Source organism: Plutella xylostella, chromosome 11 (genome assembly GCF_932276165.1).
Source record: "Plutella xylostella chromosome 11, ilPluXylo3.1, whole genome shotgun sequence".
NCBI classification, from domain to species: domain Eukaryota; kingdom Metazoa; phylum Arthropoda; class Insecta; order Lepidoptera; family Plutellidae; genus Plutella; species Plutella xylostella.
The window spans coordinates 474,915-501,721 of record NC_063991.1 but is presented as its reverse complement, the minus strand read 5'-3'; the positions used below and the strand labels follow the sequence as shown (position 1 = coordinate 501,721).

At 38.0% G+C, this 26,807-nt stretch overlaps 2 protein-coding genes and 1 long non-coding RNA gene across 7 annotated transcripts; 1 reads left to right on the top strand and 2 right to left on the bottom strand.

Moving 5' to 3' along the window:
• Window positions 1–877: 877 nt before the first annotated feature.
• Window positions 878–17,778, bottom strand: LOC105381291 (zinc finger protein 184). 3 transcript variants are annotated; one of them, XM_048624149.1, is made up of 12 exons: window positions 17,426–17,778; window positions 16,689–16,805; window positions 16,285–16,617; window positions 15,900–16,181; window positions 15,455–15,540; window positions 14,901–15,014; window positions 4,834–4,947; window positions 2,759–2,864; window positions 2,118–2,224; window positions 1,658–1,769; window positions 1,373–1,480; window positions 878–1,235 (listed from the first exon to the last, which is right to left on the bottom strand). In XM_048624149.1, exons 1-12 carry the CDS (start codon window positions 17,579–17,581, stop codon window positions 1,059–1,061), a joined length of 1,812 nt encoding a protein of 603 aa, XP_048480106.1. In that variant the 5' UTR covers window positions 17,582–17,778; the 3' UTR covers window positions 878–1,058. The 3 variants fall into 3 exon arrangements, with proteins under 3 accessions (XP_048480106.1, XP_048480108.1, XP_048480107.1); XM_048624151.1 differs by lacking the exon at window positions 14,901–15,014; XM_048624150.1 differs by lacking the exon at window positions 4,834–4,947 and having other exon boundaries at window positions 879–1,235.
• On the top strand, window positions 3,012–4,580 carry LOC125489190. 3 transcript variants are annotated; one of them, XR_007266802.1, is made up of 3 exons: window positions 3,012–3,406; window positions 3,483–3,548; window positions 3,668–4,580. It is a non-coding gene; the product is annotated as an uncharacterized LOC125489190 (long non-coding RNA). The 3 variants fall into 3 exon arrangements; XR_007266800.1 differs by having other exon boundaries at window positions 3,012–3,548; window positions 3,668–3,732; window positions 3,978–4,580; XR_007266801.1 differs by having other exon boundaries at window positions 3,012–3,548.
• Window positions 17,779–18,201: 423 nt separating the features above from the next.
• LOC105392713 (zinc finger protein 431-like) lies at window positions 18,202–26,368 on the bottom strand. The gene is made up of 13 exons (XM_048624274.1): window positions 25,991–26,368; window positions 25,525–25,641; window positions 25,119–25,451; window positions 24,927–25,018; window positions 24,741–24,879; window positions 24,295–24,380; window positions 22,355–22,468; window positions 20,528–20,641; window positions 20,094–20,199; window positions 19,449–19,555; window positions 18,989–19,100; window positions 18,702–18,809; window positions 18,202–18,564 (listed from the first exon to the last, which is right to left on the bottom strand). Exons 1-13 carry the CDS (start codon window positions 26,144–26,146, stop codon window positions 18,391–18,393), a joined length of 1,758 nt encoding a protein of 585 aa, XP_048480231.1. The 5' UTR covers window positions 26,147–26,368; the 3' UTR covers window positions 18,202–18,390.
• Between the last annotated feature and the right edge of the window lie 439 nt (window positions 26,369–26,807).

Below are 26,807 nucleotides of genomic sequence, written 5' to 3'. Positions count from 1 at the left end.
TGGATGCTAGCGGATGCCAGATCGGGACTAACAATAACGCGCTTACCTTGCGGTTGCGACTGTTGATCATCCCTGGGACGCTTTCGCGTCTCCTGGGATGGTTCGGTGAACAATATGGGGGATAGCGGGGGTTGTTCGGGCGTCTGCATACTCTGCATTTCGCCATCAGGGGGATCTGGCGGCAGCCGGATCGGGGGATCCGAATGATGCTCCATTTTTATTAAAATGGAACAAACACTTTTAATGGATGGACGAACACAACACTAAACACTTACCAACACCACAATTACTACAAATAACAAGAATTAACTGCTAAATTGACCCAAAAAAGGGGTCCAAAGACGCGAAAATTGAGGAACACGTGAGCACCAACCAACGCGAACCCCGGAAAGAAAAAGCCGAAAACAATATTGTGAATTTGGATATAAGGAGCACAGCTGACACTGACATTTTAGTTTTTATATACTCTATGGTTGACATTGAAACTTTTTACAGAGTATATATTCTGTGCTTTTTAACGTACACAAAGGTAAGGACTTTGTATTACGGCCTGGCAAGAAATATATAGACTAGAAGCGCCACATGGCATCCCAAACAGCTTTCTTGATTCTTGCTTGCAGTGCAGATTACAGGACAGGTGCATGGTAGCAAAGTTCGGATGGGACGCTCCCAGCTCATTTAGGATGATTTGCCGCTAGGCTTTGATTTGTGTTATCAATAGGTAGGTAGTTACATACAAATAAGATTTTTGTATGTCAAGTATCAGATTCCCTCAGTAGATCGTAAAGTGTTTATGCTGCGGGGTGGTATTAATATCTCTTTAGGCGCCTGTACATGTAACGAAAGGAGCAAAAAATAAAATAAACAGTGTAGGTATAAATCTCTGGTAAATAATTTATTTAAGATTTATTGTTTGCCACGCAGTTATCTGCCCCGCACGAATTTAGGTTAACTTTGCTGAGATGAACTTACTAATAATGCTATATAAACTTGTTCATTCATGATATCTGTTTCGCCCTAAATTCAGGGATGGTCAGATACCTGCGCGGTAGAATTAATTAACTGGCAGTCTTCTTCTTCTTCTTCTTCCAGGACTCAGGTTTTATTTTCAAGTGCTTGAGCTTGTTGTGTGTGTAGAGCGCCGCACTGTACGCGAATGTATCTCCGCACACATTGCACTTGAACGGACGCAGCCCGGAGTGGGTGTTCATGTGCTCTTCTAGACTTTTTCTGACCTGCAATAATACCGAAATGGTCACTGTACACCAATTTTTGAAAACAGGGTCAGATTGGATCATTGTCCTTTTGTAATAATTCGTACACACTCATAAAGTTTTTCCTTTAGAATATAAGTGTGAAGTGTGTTACTTACCGTAAATTCTTTTCCGCACACATGGCACACGTGTTTCTTGACCGCTGCCTTCTTGCCTCCGTGGGCATTTTGTTTGTGCCGCCTCAAGGAAATGATTGTTATAAACTTCTGTAAGAAATAATAACTCAATTATTATTTATTCATATGTGTACATAGAAGTATGTATGTATTAATAAATTCCCAGACGACTGAACCCCTTTTAACTTTTTAGGTACTAGGTACAACGCGATGAAAAATGTATTCGGCATAAGTTTAGTAAGCAATAGTACCATAGGTATAATATACCTGATCGCACGTTTCACACTCGTATCTAGGAATCTTCATATGTGTGGAGTCTATGTGATACTGAAGACCTGCTTTGTTGACGCTTTTAACACCGCAGTGGTCACATTCGTACCTGAGGAATGATATAACGGAGTTACAAAGTTATGTAGGTACAAGCTATTCGTAATTTATGTATTATTTTGTAAAATATAACGTGAGTCCTATGACGTTTGATTGCAGATGCAAAAGTTTCACGGTAGTTTCCGCAAGAGGCGCCACTTAGTATGCTAGAAAACGTAAACTTTTATAGTTTTCGCCAAGCTGTCAAACCTATACTAGACCCCCTGGTGAATAAACGACCTTTGGTCATGAAATGATATGAAATCGTTTATTGTTTGGACGTAGAATATTAGAATTACTTGTCAAAAGTCATAATGTACCACCATTTCACAAAGGTCACACTTAGTGAACCGCAGTGTACCTGGGCGCCGCGTGTTTCTTGGACATCTGCAGATGAAGTTTCAATATAGATTCATTTTTGAAATGTTGTTTACAGTCGACGCAGTACGCCGGCGGCGCGGCGTCGTCCTGCAATGTTTGCAACAATAGATTTACCCGCACTCACTTTATAACGAGGTACACTAATAATTGTTGTACTTATCAACTTTTAATCGCTTACTATTGTTTACTTTAAAATGTAAATGCATTGTTATAATAGTTATAGTTTTCCGAACCGAAACAAATCTAATAACTTTACTTTTTAAGGCGTAGTTTCGCCATACTCTGTTAGTTACAGTCTAATCAGGCTTCTTCGAATTATTGTTGAGGGAATAAATGTGCTGTTAAAGCATGGTGGACTAACCTTAACAGTCCGTTAACAGGGGTGTTAATGCTCTAGCAGAGTATAGTGAAACTAGCCCTAGGTGACACAAAGAAAAATAATTTTAAGAACCCAAGTAAGTATAGCTAATCAAATGTTTATTTACTCTAGTGTGGAGACCACTGTAATTGGTGTTGTAATCTCTTTTTATTAAATAAATTCTGATTCTGATTCTGTTTAATAAATTGCATAATATTTTTTTCTTATACATATTTTAAATATTCCATGTATTCTATGCTTACGTTGGTACTGTGGGCAGCTTTTGTGTGATTTTTGAAATTTACTTTGGATTTATATTTCTTCTCGCAAACATTGCACTCGTACACAGGCGCGAGGCCCTGATGAATGCTGTAATATATAATATATGAAGTTACAGAAAGGAGCATTAAGCTAATGTCGGCATTAAATCTATATCTGTCTCTTTATATCCATATACTGTAAAACAAGGTTTATTTTAAAAAAACTAGTCTCTAAATAAATTCAAATAAAGAGACACTGTAACACCATTATTTTTGTAACTTAACATTTCGTTTATTGTTTACATTCTGTTTGTTTACTTTGTTAGTCTTGTCAAGTATCAGCTGTCAAATTCGACACACAGGATAGATTTTCAGTTGTTGTCTGTGGTCCTTTGAGAAAACTCGTGCTAGATCGTCATCGGACAGTGGTCAGTGGCGACATGACGCTCAGAACAATGATCGTGCTGACTAGCCACAGAGTAGTTTTGTGACGATGAGCTGACATCCCCGGTGACGGCTTTTTTTCGGAACTGGCAAGGAGGCAAACCATTCTCTGTCAGAAGGTCTCGAGTAAATGTGTGGTTAGATTTTTCTTCCCGCCCGCGTGGCGCAGGCCGTATTGGTACCAAGTTCCTTGCTTCATATTTCCTGGTGAGTATTTCGATCGTGGGTTCAGGTTATCTGATTGGTCTACGAGATAGATTCTGACTAAGTTGTTTCTTTGCAGTTACCAGATACGTGTCACAGACACCCACGCAGCATCACACCATGTGTACCTAACCTGAATTGCCGAGTAAGTAAACTAGCATTTCGTTGTTATTCGATTTCCGATGACTTTGGATTTCGAAAGCCATCTGCCTTGTCTTTATTTCTACACGTAGCAACGTCTAACCCCGCGTATTTCTTTTACAGCAATTTCAATCCTGCCCGGTGAAGCGTGCGATTGCCAGACGCGTGTCACCTGACCCAACCCCAAGGTAAGCGCCATGACCTTCCACGTGTCGATTAGGTTATTTTGCAAGTGTCACGTTTAAACAGCAAAGCTACCGCCTTTGAGACGAGATCTAACCTTCCCATAATCGTTTGATTAGTGATTGACCGTAGGTTTTAGGTTAGAAATACCCAGGGGCCATTCAAGACACGTCACTTGAGACATGTTAGCTAGGCCTTCGCTGTCCTTACCGACCCATCCTTGACCCAAGGCTGTTTCTCGCGATTCCAGAAGGTGTCGTTGGTGACCAGAGCCGTCAGCGAGCCACGAGCCGTCCGGAGCTCCTGTCCTGGCCCCGTCCGACAGTCCAGGTTGGCCGTTGTATGTTCGTTGAGCGGATACTGAGGAATTTCCTTAGGATTTCTATTAATCTTCAGCGGCATCAGCCTTCTAACGCCGCTGCTGAATGTAGGATTGCAAAGGCAGAACCCGGGTGGACTCTAGCGGGTTAAAACCTTTATTTTTTATTTTTTTTTACTTCGTAGGGAGCCCCGTTAGAACGGGCAGTAGTATCTAAATTGCACTTTGAACCTTTTGTAGGCGCTAGGCTATCAACGTCCTTCGGTTACGGGGCCTTAACGTTAAACTGCTATCCCATTGAAGTAATATAGAAGTTTCTCTGGGGTTAATACCATCTTCCTATCCCTGTGGCGTGAAACACAGGGGTAGAACCTTTGGTTTCCCCACTTTAATGTAATCTCCTTGTAATACCTTGTATACTTCAACCAGACAATTATAAGGACTTAATCCCTGGTCTCATTTTAGACCTATTTGAGTTATAAAATATTGTGTGAGGCAGGGTTTTGATAAATAAATATTAATAACTGTACAACATTCTGATATTTTTATTTTCCACCTCATTGTAATTTCACCACCCACTACACAGTGGAAAATAGGCTTACAACACACAAAGATTGTTTACCTTTTGTGCTAAGTAAGAAAGATGCAATACATTATCTGTGTTTTTAAATGTGTTGATCTGTAATGGTAAAATGTGCACAAAAAAGCGTTTACAAATGAATATATTCGTACTTAGTAATGTTGTATATGTGCACAAAAAAGCGTTTACAAATAAATAAATTTTTACTTAGTAATATGTCTTTTAAGCGATTCCTTTGTGGTAAAGATTTTGCTGCAGAAATCACATTGGATCACTTCCCCGTGGACTCTCTTCAAATGCTTGTTGTACATATAATAACGGCTGGAAACAAAACAGAACTCATTTATTACACTTACTGGCAGCAGAATATTAGAATAATATATTGTCAGTAAGGGGAGTAAGGGGAGAACGGGATCAACATCTACCCGACCCAATTGTCATCCCCACCTGCACGCGCTGGTGGTTCGTACGAATTGCTGGCGGCGGCTCTGCGGCTCGCGCTGCACAGCCGTGGTGCTCCCTGCTAGATTACGGACGGGGCAATGGCGACCGAGACAATGGCGGGATAACCATTCACCTAGCTATCGCTGGATGAGGCCACGCAGTATAGGCCTTGGGGTGCAAAAGGCCCTTAAAAATTCTGCAAAGCGTGTCTGTACGCTTGTAAAGTAGCAGCCCTACTAGCAGACTAGGCTACTATGGGCTAATTACTCATATAGCTGAAAATCCATTAAATTACTGAAACTTTGAGAAGAAATAAACGGACTGATTCTAAACAACAGACTTTTGGCGCGAAAAAACGGACTCTGATTGGCATATGGAATGTGCGAACAATGCGCGAAGAGAGCAGAGTGCATCAAGTAGCGAAGTACATGACAGAATACCAACTTGATATTATGGGCATCTCAGAGGCAAGATGGAAGGATTTCGGAGAAGAAAGAGTGGGTGACATGACTCTCCTATACTCCGGCAAACCGGACAAGCATGAAGCAGGAGTAGCATTATTGCTTAGCAGAAATGCCCAGAAGAGTTTATTAGACTGGAACCCGGTATCTGAGCGCATAATGACAGCCCGCTTTATGTCAAGGGTGAGGAAAATTACGGTTGTCCAATGTTATGCTCCCACTAACAAGGCTGATATGGCAGAAAAGGAAACTTTTTATAGTCAGTTGAATTCCACATTGAAAGCCATTAAAAAGCAGGATATAGTGATGTGCATGGGTGACTTTAATGCTCAAATAGGTTGTGACAACAGAGGCATAGAGTCATGGGTAGGAAAACATGCTCTAGGAGATCGATCCGAAAATGGAGATATGCTTGTGGAGCTTTGCTGCGAAAACGATTTTGTTATTGGTGGATCAGTGTTCCCGCACAAGAACTGCCATAAGGTGACCTGGGTTTCGCCAGATCGGCGAACAGAAAACCAGATAGATCACTTTATGATCAGTAGAAAGTGGAGGCACTCGTTGTTAGACGTTAGAAATAAAAGAGGTGCGGACGTGCATAGTGACCATCACCTTGTCGTCGCTAAGATCAAGCTGAAGATAGCAAACGCTCAACAGAGATCAACACCAACAAACAAACCTTTCGACGTTGACAAACTTCAGGATCCCGACGTAAAACAAAGATTTGGCGTTGAGCTCCACAACAGATACTTCTCTCTAGCCATAGACGAAGCTCCGATCGAAGAGCACTGGGGCCAGCTTAGCGACGTGTTACAAAATTGCTGCAAGGAAGTGTTAGGGTATAAGGAGTATTCTCGGAAGGAATGGATCACAAACGAGACGTGGGATAAAATCCAAAATCGCAAATCCATCAAAGGTCAGCTGAACGCAGAGCAGGATCACGATGCTAAAGAAGCGCTAGCCTACGAATACTTCTTATGCGAAAGCGACATCAAACGTAGCCTTAAAAAAGATAAGCGACGCTGGGCTGAGTCTATCGCTCGTAGAGCAGAGAAAGCTGCCATGACTGGGAACACCAGAGAAGTGTACCGAGCAGGGAAAGAGTTGTGCCGCAAACCCAGTAAAGACCGACCCATAAAGAGCCAGGACGGTAAGCTCTTAGTAACACTGGGAGACCAGCTTCTAAGATGGCAGCATCACTTCAGCGAGGTTTTTGAAGCTCCACAACCGTCGCACGCAGATGTGGCAGAGGAGGATATAGACAGTAACAGTCACCAATACTGTCTCGACATAAATATCCAGCCTCCAACACGGCTTGAAATAGCTTCAGCAATAAAATCGCTAAAGAACCGAAAAGCACCTGGCATCGACGCTATACCTATCGATGCTCTGAAAGCCAATGCAGAAGTTTCTGCAGACGTGTTGTTTCCGCTACTGACATCGATATGGGAACAAGAACAAGTACCGGACAGCTGGAAAGAAGGTGTCTTAGTGAAGCTACCAAAGAAAGGCGATTTATCGTGTTGTGCGAATTGGCGGGGTATCAACTTGTTGCCGGTGTGTTCGAAGATCCTGTGCAAAATACTGCTGAGTCGGATGGCGGGTGCAGTGGACACACACTTGAGAAAAGAGCAGGGTGGTTTCAGACCAGGCAGATCATGCACAGACCAAGTAAACGTTGTCAGAATGATTCTCGAGCAATGCAACGAAATGCAATGTGAGATCTTCACATTGTTCGTCGACTTTGAGAAGGCATTTGACCGAGTGAAGTGGTCCAGTATATGGCGCATACTCAAAAAGAGAGGAATACCGGAGAAGATCATCGGACTCATCAAGTGTCTGTATGAAGGGTCCTCCTGTAGAGTGATGCATAAAGGCCGTCTCACTGATCCCATCCCAGTGACTTCAGGTGTTAAGCAAGGGTGTCTGCTGTCTCCGCTTCTGTTCCTTATTGTTCTAGACGACGTGATGTGTAGAGTGACTTGCAAATGTCAAAGGGGCTTACCCTGGTCTGAGAATAAGCACCTGGAAGACATAGATTTTGCAGACGACCTGTGCTTGTTCTCTACAAGTCGTTCTGACCTTCAGTCCAAAACAAACGACCTTGCCACGGAAGCGGCGAAAGAAGGTCTTCGCATCAATATTGGGAAAACCAAGGAGATGCGCCTTCGGTCCCTTGATGACCAGCCGCTCCAAATCAATGGCGTCGACGTTGAAAGGGTTAATAAATTCACTCTACATTAATCGGTCAGTTTTCATAATGTTTGCAATAACTTTATTTAAAAATATCAACATAATCACTGTACATGTCATATTCATATTATCTTTATTGTATAAAAAAAATAATTATAAGATGAGCGATCCTACTTCTCAATTTACATTACTGCTGAAAGTTAGCTCAAACATAACACGCTGTAGAATAAATTATCTTTATTTTCTTTCAAAAAACAGTGACCTTACTTTTGTACCTACTCTATTTTTTACTTTCCTGTCGCTTCATATTGCATCTAAACGGTTAGTTATAGTAGTCAGTAACCCAACTCGTACTCGTATATGTGAACGGCTAGCTTGTCACTGGAGTTATATATTGGTACCGATTCTGAAGGGCGCACTTCCTAATTTTAAAATGAGCTAAAATCTCTTAATTTAACTGACAGCGCTAATTTTTGCTATTCTGAAGGCAACGATTTTAGCGGCCAACTAAATTTAGAAGGCTCATTTGACGTCTTTAAAATGAGTGTGGCCATGTACTTAAGGATATTACAATCGAAAATATCGATTAACTTTTTTAAACTTAAAGTACTCCAAATAAATTTAATTATACTAAATATTAGTTGAAAATAATTAAAAGGATTAAATACCCTTCATTAATATTGGTTTTCGTGATAATTTCAATTATTTATGTAACATATTCATAATTCATTATTGCAACTGGTAACTCTGGCTAGAAAATGCTTCTATGATGTTCTATGGACATTTCCGAGTGATTTAAAAAAATATAATAGAGTAGAGATGGGGTAAGTTGAAAAAATAGTGAGAATAATCGAATATAATCGATTATTGCACTAGAATATTTTAAACAATAGTTTTTCAGTAAAGTATGTAAGTAGGTACTAAGTTCTACATCTATGTGTTATCCACGATATTTAATGTAAGTACTTACTTACTTAAATGTTTAATAGTTGATGATGATGTTACGTTATATACTTAAGTAGATGACTGTGTAAGGGATGATATTCATATAAGAATATGAAAAGTATCGAATAGGTATCCTACTTACAAAAGCACAAATACCTTATCAGTAGGTACTTACTTAAGTGTATTTCCGATGTGTACGTATTTATATTTACCAAAAACGCATATGATTATAATAAAAGTACCTACCCAGGAATCGATCCAGCATCGATTATTTTTTCATTCAAGCATAGTTCGGAAGCAAGTAACATTGCACTAGGTACATCTCTATGGCGCATGCGCGTTGCGCGCTGGACTGCAAGAGAGGCGCGCCGCCGCCGGCGCGGCGCCACGCGCCACCACCGCCATATTGAATTTTCCGCCGAAAAGTTTGCCGCTATTTTTTTAAAGTATTTTTGTTACGTCTTTACAATACAAAACAAACATCTATTATAAATTATTATGTTTGTGTTTGCAATATGCAATTGTAAAATCGATAAGGTGCTTGTGTGCAAGTTTACGATTTATTTTAGGAAGTTACCTACGTAAAATCTAAGGAAATATTTTTATCAGTTGGGCATCTGGACTACTATCTGGTTACTTATGTTTGTGTTCTAGTGTTTTCGTTTCTATTATTTAAAGTTTTGTGTAAATAGGTACCTATAAGGATAAGCTTATTCTGTCAACTATCCATACAACTTACCTATACTTACTTTATTTTTCAGTGACAACAACAAAGAAAATGAAAAATCAACCACACCCATAAACTAAACATGAAACGCTGGATTCAAGGTATTAATTCCAGGACAACAATACTAAAACGATCATCAGACCACCTAGTTACCTACCTACTAACTAGAAGGATAATGGAAATAAAATACAGAAATTAAATCAAGCAATTGTGTATAAGTATTGGTGTCAGAAAAATTACTCAACCAGTGTGTGTTGTGTGTGTTTGTGTTCACCCAAATAAAGTTTTACGTCCATAAAATGTATTTCTTCTTTCATAAAAAGTAATAGTATGGTAGTAAGTACCTATATAGTTTCTTAAAGTCAGGCATATTTTTCAGATAAAAGGTAACCTAGGTAGGTAGGTATAACTTGTTTTTTCCTGTAACAAAATAGGTAGTTAAATATTTGAGCTATGTAGAGACCACTTTGAGTAAAATGTTCTTACAAGTTGAAAGGAGTAAGTAGAGAGTTAGATAGGTACACAGGTAGGTGAGTTAAGGTTAAGGTGTTCCTCATGTATGTAGAGCCGGTCCGTTTGGAAAAGGAAAGCCGAGGTGTTAGGGCTAGTTTATTCGTGAAGTAGATCGGTAGCTGTGTTGATTAATTTTTAGACCTAGAACTATAACTTAAGTTGTTTTAAGCAACCCGGTTCATGCATACCTTGCCAGTAACACGTTTTTCAGTCATTCAGTCCAAAGATCAGAAATAATAATATGACAAAACAGAGTCACTTTCACATCGTAGTTTCGCAAAAAATAATAAGTTAGCGTCGTTGCAATTAGCTTTACATGCTTAATCAACACATCAGCTCTAAGTTAAATCCATATTTATGCACCTACAACAACAATTTCCCATATATTTCACGGTTTTACTTTTAGAAATTTTAGTATAATTTTAACAGGCACCTGTTTAGACCCCTTTTAAAATTAGGAAGAAAGTTGCTAATTTTAAGTTGACAGCGCTAAAAATGGCACCTTCAGAATACCAATTCGACCATCTAACCTAAGTTGAATAGTTTTAACGCTGTCAGATTCAAAATTTAAAGTGACGTCTCTAATTTTGGAGATAAACGGTGCCTTCAGAATGCCAAATAAATTTAGAGAGAATGTAAGCGTTTTTTGACAGCGTTAAAATTAGAATGTGCCCTTCAGAATCGATACCATTGTCATAAATGATTAACAATAATGATGTTATGTCAGAAATTGACAATCTTGCCGTGTCTAACTCATACCTTTGTACATTAGAAAATTGTGTTAATTTAATCGGGCAACACAAATCGCCTCTGAACATCTTACATCTCAACATTCGAAGCATCAACAAGAATTTTTATGAGCTGCTTACGATACTATCACAGCACAAACTAGAATATGATATAATTGCCCTTACTGAATGCTGGCTCGAAGCTAACACTAACTCCATCATTCCACAAATAAACGGTTATGAAACTCACTCATCTAAAATTCATAGCAATCAAAACGATGGCTTGGTCATATACATAAAAGAGAATCTGAAATGCTGTGTATCTGAACCTCTGTTTGTAGAGGGAAGTTGTATGACTGTTAAAATTGGGTTAGATATGGTGTTTGTCTTTATCTACAGATCTCCGTCATACAAAAATACAGATCAATTCATAGCCAGCCTAGATACAGTCCTTAACAATCTAAAGTCTTATAAAACTCTAGCTATAGTGGGTGATTTAAACATCAACATAATAAATGACAAACAAGACTCTCATAGCGACAACTACCTAAACCTAACTGCATCTCATGGGCTCTTGCCTGCCCATTTGTACCCAACTCGTGAAGAAAGCTGTCTGGATCATGTCATTCTTCGATCACCCATCTCATCAATTACTATGGTTATTGAGACAAGCATAACCGATCATGCCCCGGTGTTATTAAGTATCGACTGTGCTAAAACGAAAACGGCGACGGGCAAATACAAAACCTGTATAGATTATGAGGCGATACAAAGGGACCTGCTTGCTTGCGATTTTTCCAATGTAACTGATACTTCGGATGTCAACATTGCTACAAACAACCTTATCAGCATTATATCCAACGTGGTTGAGCAGAACACCAAATACAGCATAGTTCCAACAAAATACCGCCTCCTGAAACCATGGATGACTGCGGGCCTTCTACGTTGTTTAAAAAATCGCGATAACATGCACAGCAAACTAAAAAAAACTCCGGATGATATCATATTAAGCATCACTTACAAACGGTATCGAAATTTTTGTACTAACTTACTAAGAAAAATTAAAACCAACTATGAAAAAAACGAATTGGCAAGAACTAAACACAACTGTAAAGCTCTATGGAAAACAATAAAATCAATTGCTAACCTGAAAAAAACACTTAAATCCTCAAAAGAATTGCTTAAGTGTTGCTCCGATCCTTCACTCTCTATAAATGCCGTAAATCAATTCTTTGCACATGTAGGCGGAAATCTTGCATCAAAAATTCCTAACTTAGGTAAATTTAAAGATCCTCCATCCTGCTGTACCCCTAAAGACTCTCTGGTAATACTTAAATCCGACTACAGTGATATCGAAACCCAGATACTCAATCTTAGGGATGACTGCGCTGTGGGCTGGGACAAAATCTCAGCAAGAATTATCAAGGCCTCCAGAGCTACTCTTGTTCCACCTATTGCATATATCTGCAACTTGGCAGTAGATTCTGGAGTTTTTCCAGATGCCTTTAAAAAGGCGATTGTTCACCCAATCCACAAGGCGGGAGATAGAGGCAGTGTCGACAACTACCGACCAATATCGGTTCTCCCAGCTCTGTCTAAGATATTGGAGAGAATTCTTAATAACACCCTCGTAAACTACATGAATAAAAACAGTATTATTTCTGATAAACAGTTCGGTTTCAGGTCTGGAAGGTCTACCGAAGACGCTGTTATTGCATTGACCTCCTCAATTGTTCAGCATATCGATAAGAAACGTAAATGTCTTGCTGTATTCCTAGACCTGTCTAAGGCTTTCGATTCTGTCTCTATCCCGCTCCTTGTGGAAAAGATTGAGCAAGCAGGAGTTAGAGGCGTCGATATTTATTGCGACTACCTTAATGGCCGAAAGCAGGTATCTCAGATTGAGTCTCTTATAAGTGTCGAAGAAGGTATCTCCTATGGTGTCCCACAAGGCAGTATTCTCGGCCCCACTCTCTTTCAACTTTATATCAATCAGCTATGTAACCTTCAACTGTCAAATTCTGAAATATTCACTTATGTCGACGACACAGCTATTGTCATCCACGGCACTGATTGGTCGGAACTTAAGGAGAGTGCGGAGATCAGCCTTCGACGGGTACAACAGTGGTTATCTACCAACTTGCTCACTTTAAATATTAAGAAGACACAATATGTCGCTTTTGCATTATTGAACTCCCAACAACCACCACCAAATTATTCCATCATAGCCCATAGATGCAATAACGGCACTATATGTTCGTGTATTCCCATAACTAAGGTTACTAGTGCCAAATACCTCGGCGTTTATATTGACGAGAAACTTAAATGGCATGCACACATAGAAGCTCTTACAAACAGGGTCAGAAAACTAATAGCCATATTTAAAAATCTCCGTCGCTCAGCTGACTTCTCTACATTAAAAATGGTATATTTTGCCCTAGTAGAATCTAATCTTACCTATTGTATAAGTGCATGGGGAGGAGCCGGGAAAACACTGTTACTGAAGCTTGAGCGTGCTCAACGCGCGCTTCTAAAAGTGTTGATGTTTAAACCATTCCGATATCCAACTGCTGCACTGTACTCAGAATGTGGCGTGTTGTCAGTTAGGAAATTATATATTCAAAAAACAGTATTACGAAAACACAAATCAATTACATCTGAACATCTCACTGCCATAAGTAATTCGCGTATAGGCAAAAATGTTTTCCCGACTGTTAAGCACAGGTTGAAGTTTTCCAGTCAAAATTACGATATTCAAGGCTCTCGACTCTATAATAAGATAAATAAAATGATCAATATTTATCACACAAATAACTTTGAGTGTAAAAGAAAGGTCACAACACTTTTGCTAACCTTAACCTATGAAGAGATTGAGGATTTGCTCAAAACTTTATTGTAATAGTTTTAGATAAGTAGTATTTTGTATGTAAAATTTAGTTATATCTTGGCTTATATAATATCATTGTTCATTGTTTATTTATTTCAGTAACATAAGTTAACTTTAAATTTAAATTATTATGTTTCTCCCAAAAATTCAATCCAATTAATGTCCTACGTAAATCCATGTAGTAATGTGTGTTGCATACCGGTAGCAATTAAGGATATTTAAGTATCCCCTAAGTTACAGGCTCTGCCTAGTTTAGGGGTTACTACCCCATATTTCTACTGTAGACTCTCTGCCATTGTACCTATATACCTACTGTTTGTACATGTGTTCTTCTTTTTGGCAAATAAACTTATTATTATTATTATTATTATTACTTACCTAGGGGGAGTAGTAGATCCAACAGGTGGGACAGACTTGGACATAGAGAGTCGTCTGAACAAGGCAAGAGGCGCGTTTGCCCAGTTGAAACCAGTGTGGAGCTCCAGCGTCATCACCCGGCGAACAAAAGTGAGGATTTTCGAGTCTAACGTGAAGTCAGTCCTGTTATACGGTTGCGAGACATGGTTCGTTCGGAAAGACCTATCCAGCAAGCTACAAGTATTTGTCAACAAATGCTTAAGGCGAATCCTGCGGATTTACTGGCCACGAACCATTTCGAACGCGGAACTGTGGAGACTGACCAAGCAGAAACCTATCGACCAAGAAATCCTCATTAGAAAATGGAGGTGGCTGGGGCATACCCTTAGAAGACCTGGAGAAACTCCTTCGAAGCTCATACTCACCTGGCAGCCACCTGGAAGCCGTAAAAGAGGCCGCCCAAAAACAACCTGGCGACGTTCTGTGGAGAGTGAGGCAAAGGTTATGAGGATGGAGTGGGAGGATCTCGCAGCCGCTGCCCAAGATCGAGTCAGATGGAGAAATCTTCTCAAAGCCCTTTGTCCCTGCTGAGGGACGTCAGGATGGATGTATGTGTATGTATATTGTCAGAATATTGTGTAGTGGTTAGTGACCCTGACTGCTATGCCGAAGGTCCCGGGTTCGCTTACCGGCTGGGGCAGATATTTGTTTAGTGACAGATATTTGTACTCGGGTCTTGGGTGTTTATATTTATATTTAAGATGTATCTATCTATATATTTGTGTACAAATATCACCTGTCCGATACCCATATTACAGGCTCTGCCTAGTTTGGGGTGGGATGGCCGTGTGTGAGATGTCCCCACATATTATTATTATTATTAATATAAGTAAAACATACTTTGAGTAGCTTAATGTCACCGTCTGCAATATTGAGGTACCTACAGCTACATTTAAAAGTGCATCGGAATATTACGAACTAAAAACATTTTCTTTCTTCTTCTTCTTTCAAATACTCACGTAAATTTAATATTGCATTCTCCACACTCGTATGCCTTGTGGTATCGATGTATGTGCCATTGCATTTGCGACTCTCTGTGGTGACGATAGTCGCAGAAGCGACATGTGTAATGTCTGTCAAAATAAATATTCCATTTCATATAGATTTTTTGATTGAGCAGTCAGCTTTATAACTAGCTATACGCTGTTGTACATTTCTAAACTCAAAGAACCCCTTTTTATTAACCGACTTCAAAAATACGAGATATCAATTCGTCTGTATGTATTTTTTGTATAATGCATATGTATATATATGTATTTTCACCGATATCTTCACCAGTTATTGCCCGATTTTGATGATATTTTTTATTGTTGTATTAGGGCTACCTCAAGGGTGGTCTTATTTTTAACCGACTTCAAAAAAAGGAGGAGGTTCTCAATTCGTCGGGATATTTTTAATTAAAAAATAAACGATAACTTAATTTGAAAAGGTACAAAAGTGTACCCTACAGCTATTGTGATGCGGACTCTAATAAGACTCACAACTCATAATAAGAGTTAGTAATCAGACTGACCTGTAGTGAGAGTTTACATGTTCTTCACATGCGCTTCTCAATGTAAACCTCAGTTCACAGAAACGACACATAAATGGACCCCTTTGCTGAAAAAAATAATATTAAAATACATAAATTGAAACCTGTGGAAACTTTCTCGAGATTGAGTTAGTGTTATGTGAAGCTATCAGAGTTTCAGCATTAGCTTACAAAATATTCAGTTTGAAGTACCTAGACAAAATTTTAATGTAATTTTATTCAATAGAATTAGAGCAAATATGCTCACGACTGTGATCCCGAAGGGGTAATTAGAGTCCTCTTCCTGTACATTAGTACTCAGCCACAATGCACTGAGGTTACACATCTAGAATCTAGAGATGTGCAGGTTTCCTCACGATGTTTTCCTTCACCCCTTTAAGGATTACAGTCGTTAGCATATGTACCTATGTATGTATTAAATTTTTACCTTATCATGCAATTTTTTGTGTTTGTCAAATAATTCCTTTTTCCCAAATGCAATAATGCACGTTTCACATTTGTAAACTCTGCCAGCCAAGGTCGGTTTCTTACTGGCCTCCCTGAATGCAGTCAGTTCTGCATCACTACTGAATGTCTTTATGTCGTACGCACGCTCATTCTCAGCTAGTGATGACGAGGGCTGGTGGTCGGTATTGCTATAAATGAAGCTATTGCTGAGTTTTCTTGAAGCTAAGGGCTTATTTTCTGAGGCTAGAGATTTTGAAGGCTTCTGAGGACAACGGGCAGTTATGAAGAGGTAAAATAATAATATTTTATATTGGTAAATTTAGACATGTTTAAATGTGAAAATTATTTGATTAGACATTAAGTACCTCATTATCATCAGACTGTTCTTGTTCTTCCTTACATTCTGCTGATACTGACTCAGCTTCCACTTTCCATGGGGTTAGGAGGCTCTCCGCTTCAACTGATCCCTCCGTCCTGGGCCCCGAGAGTGGTTCTCTATCATCATCATCATCACTGATGCCATCACATATATCCACATTTTCTATTTTAATACTTGCTTCTTCATCACTTTCTTGTTTCAATTCAATTGGAATGATGTTATAAGTCAGGTCATATTCAGCATCAAATGTGTTTTTAATATTGGAACAAGTTAGAGATGAGAGGCTGTCAATATTGATTTCCGCACCTTTTTTCAGTGACTGTAAGAATAACTATAGGTTAGATAGGCTCTTTTTGTGGATAGACGTATTAAAATTAAAATGATACTTGCATTTACTTGTCCCAAGCTGAGTAAAACATTCATTGCTTCTACTGCTCTCTGTCTGAATGTCAGTATTTTTGTTAGGATAGCTTTGCACTCATAACATATTGTGTTGTCAGCTGAAAACTGGATATAAATAAAACATGAAATATTATCGAAAATTTTGTGAAACAGTGGAAGAGTATTACTATTGACAGTAAATTTTAAATAAATTATCGACAAATTTTACATCAAATAAAAAAACATGTCAATGCAATCATTTAAAATTCTTCTTCTACTATTATGACCAAGTATATTAACAACAAAACATATTCCTAACCTTCATATTATCAGGTGTTGGTTCAAGAAGGCTTTTACTGAAAATTCATCTCATTGTAGATGAAAGAAAAAACCTGGACTAGAAAAGAGCTATTTTCATGCTTGTTTTCAGGCAGTTCACAGCTACTTTCAGAGCATGAGTGATGAAAAAGTATATGTATTATCAGTGAAACGTAAGTACCTGGCTTAGTGGGTATCCTCCAGGCTCGCACACAGTCAATATACTTAATCAAATCTATGTAACGGCATTTAAATCCAACCCAATGACTTACTGAAGTACAATGAAGTACTTACTTAATATGATTAGGTTTGATGATATTGTATAGAAATTGTTGTGTTAACTAATAATGCCAAGTTGTAGAAAGGACATTAGCTTAAAGTTCCTTTGTGCAACTCAGTACTTAGATACAATAGGTTAGGTTACTTACAGAAACTTCTTTGCAGAGATATCTTAGTTCAGGGAGATATGCTTTGATTGGATAGAGACGGCGGTCGCTGCTCAGACATGTGGTGCAACAGTTGGCTCTTATAAGAGACAGTATGCTGGGAGCTTGCAATACGTTTGTGCTACTTGCGTTTAACATTTTAACAACTTTACTTACAAAAACATGCCAGAAAACAAAAGAAATGAACGAGTATTTAAGTATGTATATCCACGAATTATCACTTCGTTATATCAGTTATATATGATTCTCTTTTAACTGAATTATAATACACAATTATAGAAAACAATATTGTGAATTTGGATATAAGGAGCACAGCTGACACTGACATTTTAGTTTTTATATACTCTATGGTTGACATTGAAACTTTTTACAGAGTATATATTCTGTGCTTTTTAACGTACACAAACGTATAAGGACTTTGTATTACGGCCTGGCAAGAAATAGTAGACTAGGAGCGCCACATGGCATCCCAAACAGCTTTCTTGATACTTGCTTGCAGTGTAGATTACAGGACAGGTGCATGATAGCAAGGTACGGATGGGACGTTCCCAGCTCACCTTAGGATGATTTGCCGCTAAGCTTTGATTTGTGTTATCAATAGCCAGGTAACCAGTTAGGTACACACAAATTACATTTTTTCATGCCAAGTATCAGATTCCCTCAGTAGATCGTAAAGTGTTTATGCTGCGGGGTGGTATAAATATCTCTTTAGGTGTCTGTACATGTAACGAAAGGAGCAAAAAAGAAAAAAAACAGTGTAGGTATAAATCTGTGGTAAAATTATTTATTTAAGATTTATTGTTTGCGACGCAGTTATCTGCCCCCCACGAATTTAGGTTAACTTTGCTGAGATGAACTTACTAATAATGCTATATAAACTTGTTCATTCATGATATCTGTTTCGCCCTAAATTCAGGGATGGTCAGATACCTGCGCGGTAGAATGAATTAATTGGCAGTCTTCTTCTTCTTCTTCCAGGACTCAGGTTTTATTTTCAAGTGCTTGAGTTTGTTGTGTGTGTAGAGTGCCGCACTGTACGCGAATGTATCTCCGCACACATTGCACTTGAACGGACGCAGCCCGGAGTGGGTGTTCAAGTGCTCTTTCAGACTTTTTCTGACCTGCAATAATACCGAAATGGTCACTGTACACCAATTTTTGAAAACAGGGTCAGATTGGATCATTGTCCTTTTGTAATAATTCGTACACACTCATAAAGTTTTTCCTTTAGAATATAAGTGTGAAGTGTGTTACTTACCGTAAATTCTTTTCCGCACACATGGCACACGTGTTTCTTGACCGCTGCCTTCTTGCCTCCGTGGGCATTTTGTTTGTGCCGCCTCAAGGAAATGATTGTTATAAACTTCTGTAAGAAATAATAACTCAATTATTATTTATTCATATGTGTACATACGAGTAGAAGTATGTATTAATAAATTCCCAGACGACTGAACCCCTTTTAACTTTTTAGGTACTAGGTACAACGCGATGAAAAATGTATTCGGCATAAGTTTAGTAAGCAATAGTACCATAGGTATAATATACCTGATCGCACGTTTCACACTCGTATCTAGGAATCTTCATATGTGTGGAGTCTATGTGATACTGAAGACCTGCTTTGTTGACGCTTTTAACACCGCAGTGGTCACATTCGTACCTGAGGAATGATATAACGGAGTTACAAAGTTATGTAGGTACAAGCTATTCGTAATTTATGTATTATTTTGTAAAATATAACGTGAGTCCTATGACGTTTGATTGCAGATGCAAAAGTTTCACGGTAGTTTCCGCAAGAGGCGCCACTTAGTATGCTAGAAAACGTAAACTTTTATAGTTTTCGCCAAGCTGTCAAACCTATACTAGACCCCCTGGTGAATAAACGACCTTTGGTCATGAAATGATATGAAATCGTTTATTGTTTGGACGTAGAATATTAGAATTACTTGTCAAAAGTCATAATGTACCACCATTTCACAAAGGTCACACTTAGTGAACCGCAGTGTACCTGGGCGCCGCGTGTTTCTTGGACATCTGCAGATGAAGTTTCAATATAGATTCATTTTTGAAATGTTGTTTACACTCGACGCAGTACGCCGGCGGCGCGGCGTCGTCCTGCAATGTTTGCAACAATAGATTTACCCGCACTCACTTTATAACGAGGTACGTACACTAATAATAGTTGTACTTATCAACTTTTAATCGCTTACTATTGTTTACTTTAAAATGTAAATGCATTGTTATAATAGTTATAGTTTTCCGAACCGAAACAAATCTAATAACTTTACTTTTTAAGGCGTAGTTTCGCCATACTCTGTTAGTTACAGTCTAATCAGGCTTCTTCGAATTATTGTTGAGGGAATAAACGTGCTGTTAAAGCATGGTGGACTAACCTTAACAGTCCGTTAACAGGGGTGTTAATGCTCTAGCAGAGTATAGTGAAACTAGCCCTAGGTGACACAAAGAAAAATAATTTTAAAAACCCAAGTAAGTATAGCTAATCAAATGTTTATTTACCCTAGTGTGGAGACCACTGTAATTGGTGTTGTAATCTCTTTTTATTAAATAAATTCTGATTCTGATTCTGTTTAATAAATTGCATAATATTTTTTTCTTATACATATTTTAAATATTCCATGTATTCTATGCTTACGTTGGTACTGTGGGCAGCTTTTGTGTGATTTTTGAAATTTACTTTGGATTTATATTTCTTCTCGCAAACATTGCACTCGTACACAGGCGCGAGGCCCTGATGAATGCTGTAATATATAATATATGAAGTTACAGAAAGGAGCATTAAGCTAATGTCGGCATTAAATCTATATCTGTCTCTTTATATCCATATACTGTAAAACAAGGTTTATTTTAAAAAAACTAGTCTCTAAATAAATTCAAATAAAGAGACACACAAAGATTGTTTACCTTTTGTGCTAAGTAAGAAAGATGCAATACATTATCTGTGTTTTTAAATGTGTTGATCTGTAATGGTAAAATGTGCACAAAAAAGCGTTTACAAATGAATATATTCGTACTTAGTAATGTTGTATATGTGCACAAAAAAGCGTTTACAAATAAATAAATTCCTACTTAGTAATATGTCTTTTAAGCGCTTCCTTTGCGGTAAAGATTTTGCTGCAAAAATCACATTGTATCACTTCCCCGTGGACTCTCTTCAAATGCTTGTTGTACATATAATAACGGCTGGAAACAAAACAGAACTCATTTATTACACTTACTGGCAGCAGAATATTAGAATAATATATTGTCAGAATATTGTGTAGTGGTTAGTGACCCTGACTGCTATGCCGAAGGTCCCGGGTTCGCTTACCGGCTGGGGCAGATATTTGTTTAGTGACAGATATTTGTACTCGGGTCTTGGGTGTTAATATTTATATTTAAGATGTATCTATCTATATATTTGTGTACAAATATCACCTGTCCGATACCCATATTACAGGCTCTGCCTAGTTTGGGGTGGGATGGCCGTGTGTGAGATGTCCCCACATATTATTATTATTATTAATATAAGTAAAACATACTTTGAGTAGCTTAATGTCACCGTCTGCAATATTGAGGTACCTACAGCTACATTTAAAAGTGCATCGGAATTAGGGTTTCGTTCCCGTGTTGACGTGTTCCCGAAACCGGGAAAAAAAATATAATTCCCGGGAATTCCCGGGTATTATTTTTTATCGCTTCTATGCTATATTTTCATCTTTATTTATCAAAAAAAATATCGACTTTTACATATGTGACCAGAGTATGTAAAAGCTAACGGTAGTGTGACGCCTGTCATATTTTTTACCCGACTGCCGAAGGAGGAGGGTAATGATTTTCGATTGTATGTATGTATGTATGTATGTTTGTCTGTTTCTTTGTTACCTCCTGTAGCCTAAACGGCTTGATAGATTTTGATGTATGAGGTATCGTTAGAAGCGTATTGATGGCGCGATGACGTTACATTAAAATGTACATAGCGCCCTCTAGAGGACATAACGTGATGATCGAAAAAATAATATTTTTCAACTATGCCGTGTGGGGTATCAAATGAATGAGCTTGATTTGCACATTCCAAAGATATGCATATTGTAGGTATTTAATTAACAACACCAAAATTATTGAAATAAAAAATGTTCATGAACTAAAACCCGACTACTGACGTAAAATTTCATAAAATAAAAACAACTAAAAAGTTACAAATAATAAATATAATTATAAACAAACAAAAACCCGAATGCACGCTAAAAAGGTGAATGTAAAGTATCTAAGTAACATTCACCTAAATGGTGAAACCTCTGGTGGTCCTCGCCCACGATACTTTCCATTAACATTAGGACTTGTTTTCACCTTTTTAGCGTGCAGTCGGGTTTTTGTTTGTTTATTATTATATATTTTTTATGTCCCGGTTTTGTGTCCGCGTTTATTTTTATAGAATTACTAACGCAGAGAAAAAACTAAAATAAGAAGTAGGTTGAGCGATAAATCGCTGAATGAATTAAATTTTTCTAAAACATTGCCTCAAGTGTAATTAATTTTGAATAATATTATTTTCAAACTGTTAATCATAATACCTTTGGTTTAATTTACAATAAAGAAAAACAAATAATTTTGCATGTAAAACAAATCATTATAATTTTGGTTGTTAATTTATCTGACTGTTGCTTTTTTCTACCTATACGAGAAATAAAAGTAAGAGTTATAAAAGTATATTTGATTTAATTGTAAGTGTTTTAATACCCGAAAATAGCGAAAACTAGCATTTAAAATAAATTCCCGTTTCCCGGGAATTCCCGGGAAATCTTGAAAAAAATTCCCGTTTCCCGGGAACAGAAAAAGGTCGGGAAAAACGAAACCCTAATCGGAATATTACGAACTAAAAACATTTTCTTTCTTCTTCTTCGTTCAAATACTCACGTAAATTTAATATTGCATTCTCTACACTCGTGTGCCTTGTGGTATCGACGTATGTGCCATTGCATTTGCGACTCGCTGTGGTGACGATAGGCGCAGAAGCGACATGTGTAATGTCTGTCAAAATAAATATTCCATTTCATATTGATTTTTTGATTGAGCAGTCAGCTTTATAACTAACTAGTTATACACTGTTGTACATTTCTAAACTCAAAGAACCCCTTTTTATAAACCGACTTCTAAAATACGAGATCTCAATTCGTCTGTGTATATTTTTTGTATAATGTATATGTATATATATGTATTTTCACGGGTTCCGCTCATCTCGCATATTCTTTATTGACCAAAACTCATTTCGCATAACTCGTATGGTCTAAACTTTTTTGGCCGAACCATCACTTTGCCAAGACTTATGTGGCATAAGGCTCGTTTCGTCTAAAACTCTTTAGGCACAATCTTTAAACACCTAAGTTTCGTTTGCTCAAATTTATGTTCGTCTATACCTATGTATAATCTTGTTTCTCGTAATGTTATCTTAATAAATAATATATTAAGTATGTAGTAAATGTACAAATTGTGGTATTTTTCTCCTACATCCCGAAAATCACGATTATGTATGATCAAAAAATCAAAAGTTAACGACCAATATAATTATTACAAACCCCATGAGATTGAAACCTAAAAATAGGTGCGACGACGAGCAAAGCGAGGAGGACCGTGTTAGGTTCACATGTTCATCAAAACCAAAGCGGAGCGCAGCGAAGCGGAGCGGAGCGTTTTCCAAACAGCGGAAACAATACAAGGCACCAGTTTGCGCTATGTAGGGAGACGCTCCGTCAAAGTTAAAGCCAAACGAATATTATTACTTTGTATAAACCTATGCCATAGCATTATTAGGCTATTCAAGATTTGGCCATACTTACCATTATTAGGCTAAACAATGTTATGCGAAATAACTTTTTACTAAACAAGATTTATGCCATACGATTTTCGGCGTAACGAGACTTTGACCAAACGTTACTATGCAATACGAGATTAGGCAAATAAATCTTATGCCAAAAAAGGTAGAACCACACGACTACCTATACCGTACCGTACTGTAAAGTACGTAAAATAAGCCATGGGCCACAATATAATAAATCTTATGCCAAAAAAGGTAGAACCATTTTCACCGATATCTTCACCAGTTATTGACCGATTTTGATGATATTTTTAGGGTTCCGTAGCCAAAATGGCAAAAACGGAACCCTTATAGTTTCGTCATGTCCGTCTGTCCGTCTGTCCGTCTGTCCGTCTGTCACAGCCGATTTACTCGGAAACTATAAGTACTACAGTGATGAAATTTGATGGGAATATGTGTTGTATGAACCGCTACAAAAATATGACACTAAATAGTAAAAAAAAGAATTGGGGGTGGGGCCCCCCATACATGTAACTGAGGGATGAAATTTTTTTTTTCGATGTACATACCCGTGTGGGGTATCAATGGAAAGGTCTTTTAAAATGATATAAAGTTTTTTAAAAAACATTTTTCTTAAAGTGAACGGTTTTTGAGATATCAGCTCTCAAAGTCGTAAAAAGTATGCCCCCCCCCCTCTATTTTCATAACTACGGGGTATAAAATTCTAAAAAAAATAGAGGTGATGCATGCTAATTAACTCTTTCAACGATTTTTGGTTTGATCAAAGTATCTCTTATAGTTTTTGAGATAGGTTGATTTAACTGTAATTTTGCTGCTACGGAACCCTTTGTGCGCGAGCCCGACTCGCACTTGGCCGGTTTTTTATTGTTGTATTAGGGCTACCTCAAGGGTGGTCTTATTTTTAATTAAAAAATAAACGATAACTTAATTTGAAAAAGTTCAAAAGTGTACCCTACAGCTATTGTGACGCTGACTCTAATAAGACTCACAACTCATAATAAGAGTTAGTAATCAGACTGACCTGTAGTGAGAGTTTACATGTTCTTCACATGCGCTTCTCAATGTAAACCTCAGTTCACAGAAGCGACACATAAATGGACCCCTTAGCTGAAAAAAATAATATTAAAATACATAAATTGAAACCTGTGGAAACTTTCTCGAGATTGAGTTAGTGTTATGTGAAGCTATCAGAGTTTCAGCATTTGGTTACAAAATATTCAGTGTTAAGGACCTAGACAAAATTTTAATGTAATTTTATTCAATAGAATTAGAGCAAATATGCTCACGACTGTGATCCCGAAGGGGTAATTAGAGTCCTCTTCGCTATACATTGGTACTCAGGCACAAAGCACTGAGGTTACACATCTAGAATCTAGAGATGTGCAGGTTTCCTCACGATGTTTTCCTTCACCCCTTTAAGGATTACAGTCGTCAGCATATGTACCTATGTATGTATAAAATTTTTACCTTATCATGCAATTTTTTGTGTTTGTCAAATAATTCCTTTTTCGCAAATGCAATAATGCACGTTTCACATTTGTAAACTCTGCCAGCCAAGGTCGGTTTCTTACTGGCCTCCCTGTATGCAGTCAGTTCTGCATCACTACTGAATGTTTTATGTCGTACGCACGCTCATTCTCAGCTAGTGATGACGGGGGCTGGTGGTCGGTAAAGCTATAAATGAAGCTATTGCTGAGTTTTCTTGAAGCTAAGGGCTTATTTTCTGAGGCTAGAGATTTTGAAGGCTTCTGGGGACAACGGGCAGTTATGAAGAGGTAAAATAATAATATTTTATAGTGGTAGACATGTTTAAATGTTAAAATTATTTGATTAGACATTAAGTACCTCATTATCATCAGACTGTTCTTGTTCTTCCTTACATTCTGCTGATACTGACTCAGCTTCCACTTTCCACAGAGACAGGGGGCTCTCCGCATCAACTGGTGATCCCTCCATCTTGTGCCCCGAGAGTGGTTCTCTATCATCATCATCACTGATGCCATCACTTGTAACTTCATTTTCTATTTTAATACTTGCTTCTTCATCACTTTCTTGTTTCAATTCAATTGGAATGATGTTATAAGTCAGGTCATATTCAGCATCAAATGTGTTTTTAATATTGGAACAAGTTAGAGATGAGAGGCTGTCAATATTCATTTCCGAACTTTTTTTCATTGACTGTAAGAATAACTGTAGGTTAGGTAGGCTCATTTTGTGATTAGTTGTATATTCAAAATAATATGATACTTGCATTTTCTTGTCCCAAGCTGAGTAAAACATTCATTGCTTCTTCTGCTCTCTGTCTGAATTTCAGTATTTTGGTTAGGATAGCTTTGCACTCATAACATATTCTGTTGTCCGCTGAAAACTGAATATAAGTAAATTAAAAACATGACTTCATTCCTGCGTTCACATCATCAGGTGTTGGGTTTAAGAACGTTTTTAACAAAAATTCATCATCACTCATCGCATTTTAGAAAATTCATTCATAGCATTTTATGAAAGGAAAACCCTGGATTAGAAAAGAACTATTTCCAGGCAATTGACAGTACCGGCAGCACCAGAGTCCGCATTGTTCTATGGGTTTGATGATATTGTATTGAAATTGTTGTTTTAACTAATAATGCTGAGTTGTAAAAAGGACATTAGCTTAAAGTTTTAAAGTTCTTTGTACAACTCAGTGTAAGTAGGTACAAGAAACAGGTTAGGTTACTTACAACAACTCCTTTGCAGAGATATCTTAGTTCAGGGAGATATGCTTTGATTGGATAGAGACGGCGGTCGCTGCTCAGACATGTGGTGCAACAGTTGGCTCTTATAAGAGACAGTATGCTGGGAGCTTGCAATACGTTTGTGCTACTTGCGTTTAACATTTTAACAACATACAAAATGTAAACATGAACCTAAGAACGCGAGCAACGTACTATCCACTGAAAATAACGTCTCAAAACTGTTGTAAGAAGATGTGGATAGGTAATTTTATCTAAATTTGCGAAGAAAGTAGTAAGAAGAAATTGAAGGAACACCGTAGACCGAAACCATCAAACCACTGAGACTGAGCAAATAAACTAAATCATACGAACCGAAACAGAAGTTTGTACAGACGAGGTACAGACAGAACAGAAGTCACACAGACCAATTACCTACTCTGTGCACAGACCTAAGAGTGTGTTCTTCTGTGACAGAGACCTCGCTAGAGTAAAGGAGCCGACACACTAGCGGACACGGCTTACGGACGCTGTCAGTTGTCCAGCTTTCAGACGTCCGAGAGTGATCTGGCACGAACTGTCCCAAAAACCGTGCACACTATCAGTCACGGCTGACAGCCACGTCTGTAAGCCACGTCCGCTAGTGTGGCGGCGCCTTTATGAATGAACCACAGAGTAAAATAAATAAATTACTTTGCTATGTTTCCTATTACACACGTGACATTGGCTGAATTTACACACACCGTACAAGTATAATCAAAAGTTGAAAGTTTGCGATAACCGACAGCTAAACTACAAAACAGAAAACAGTCAAACGCTCTTACAG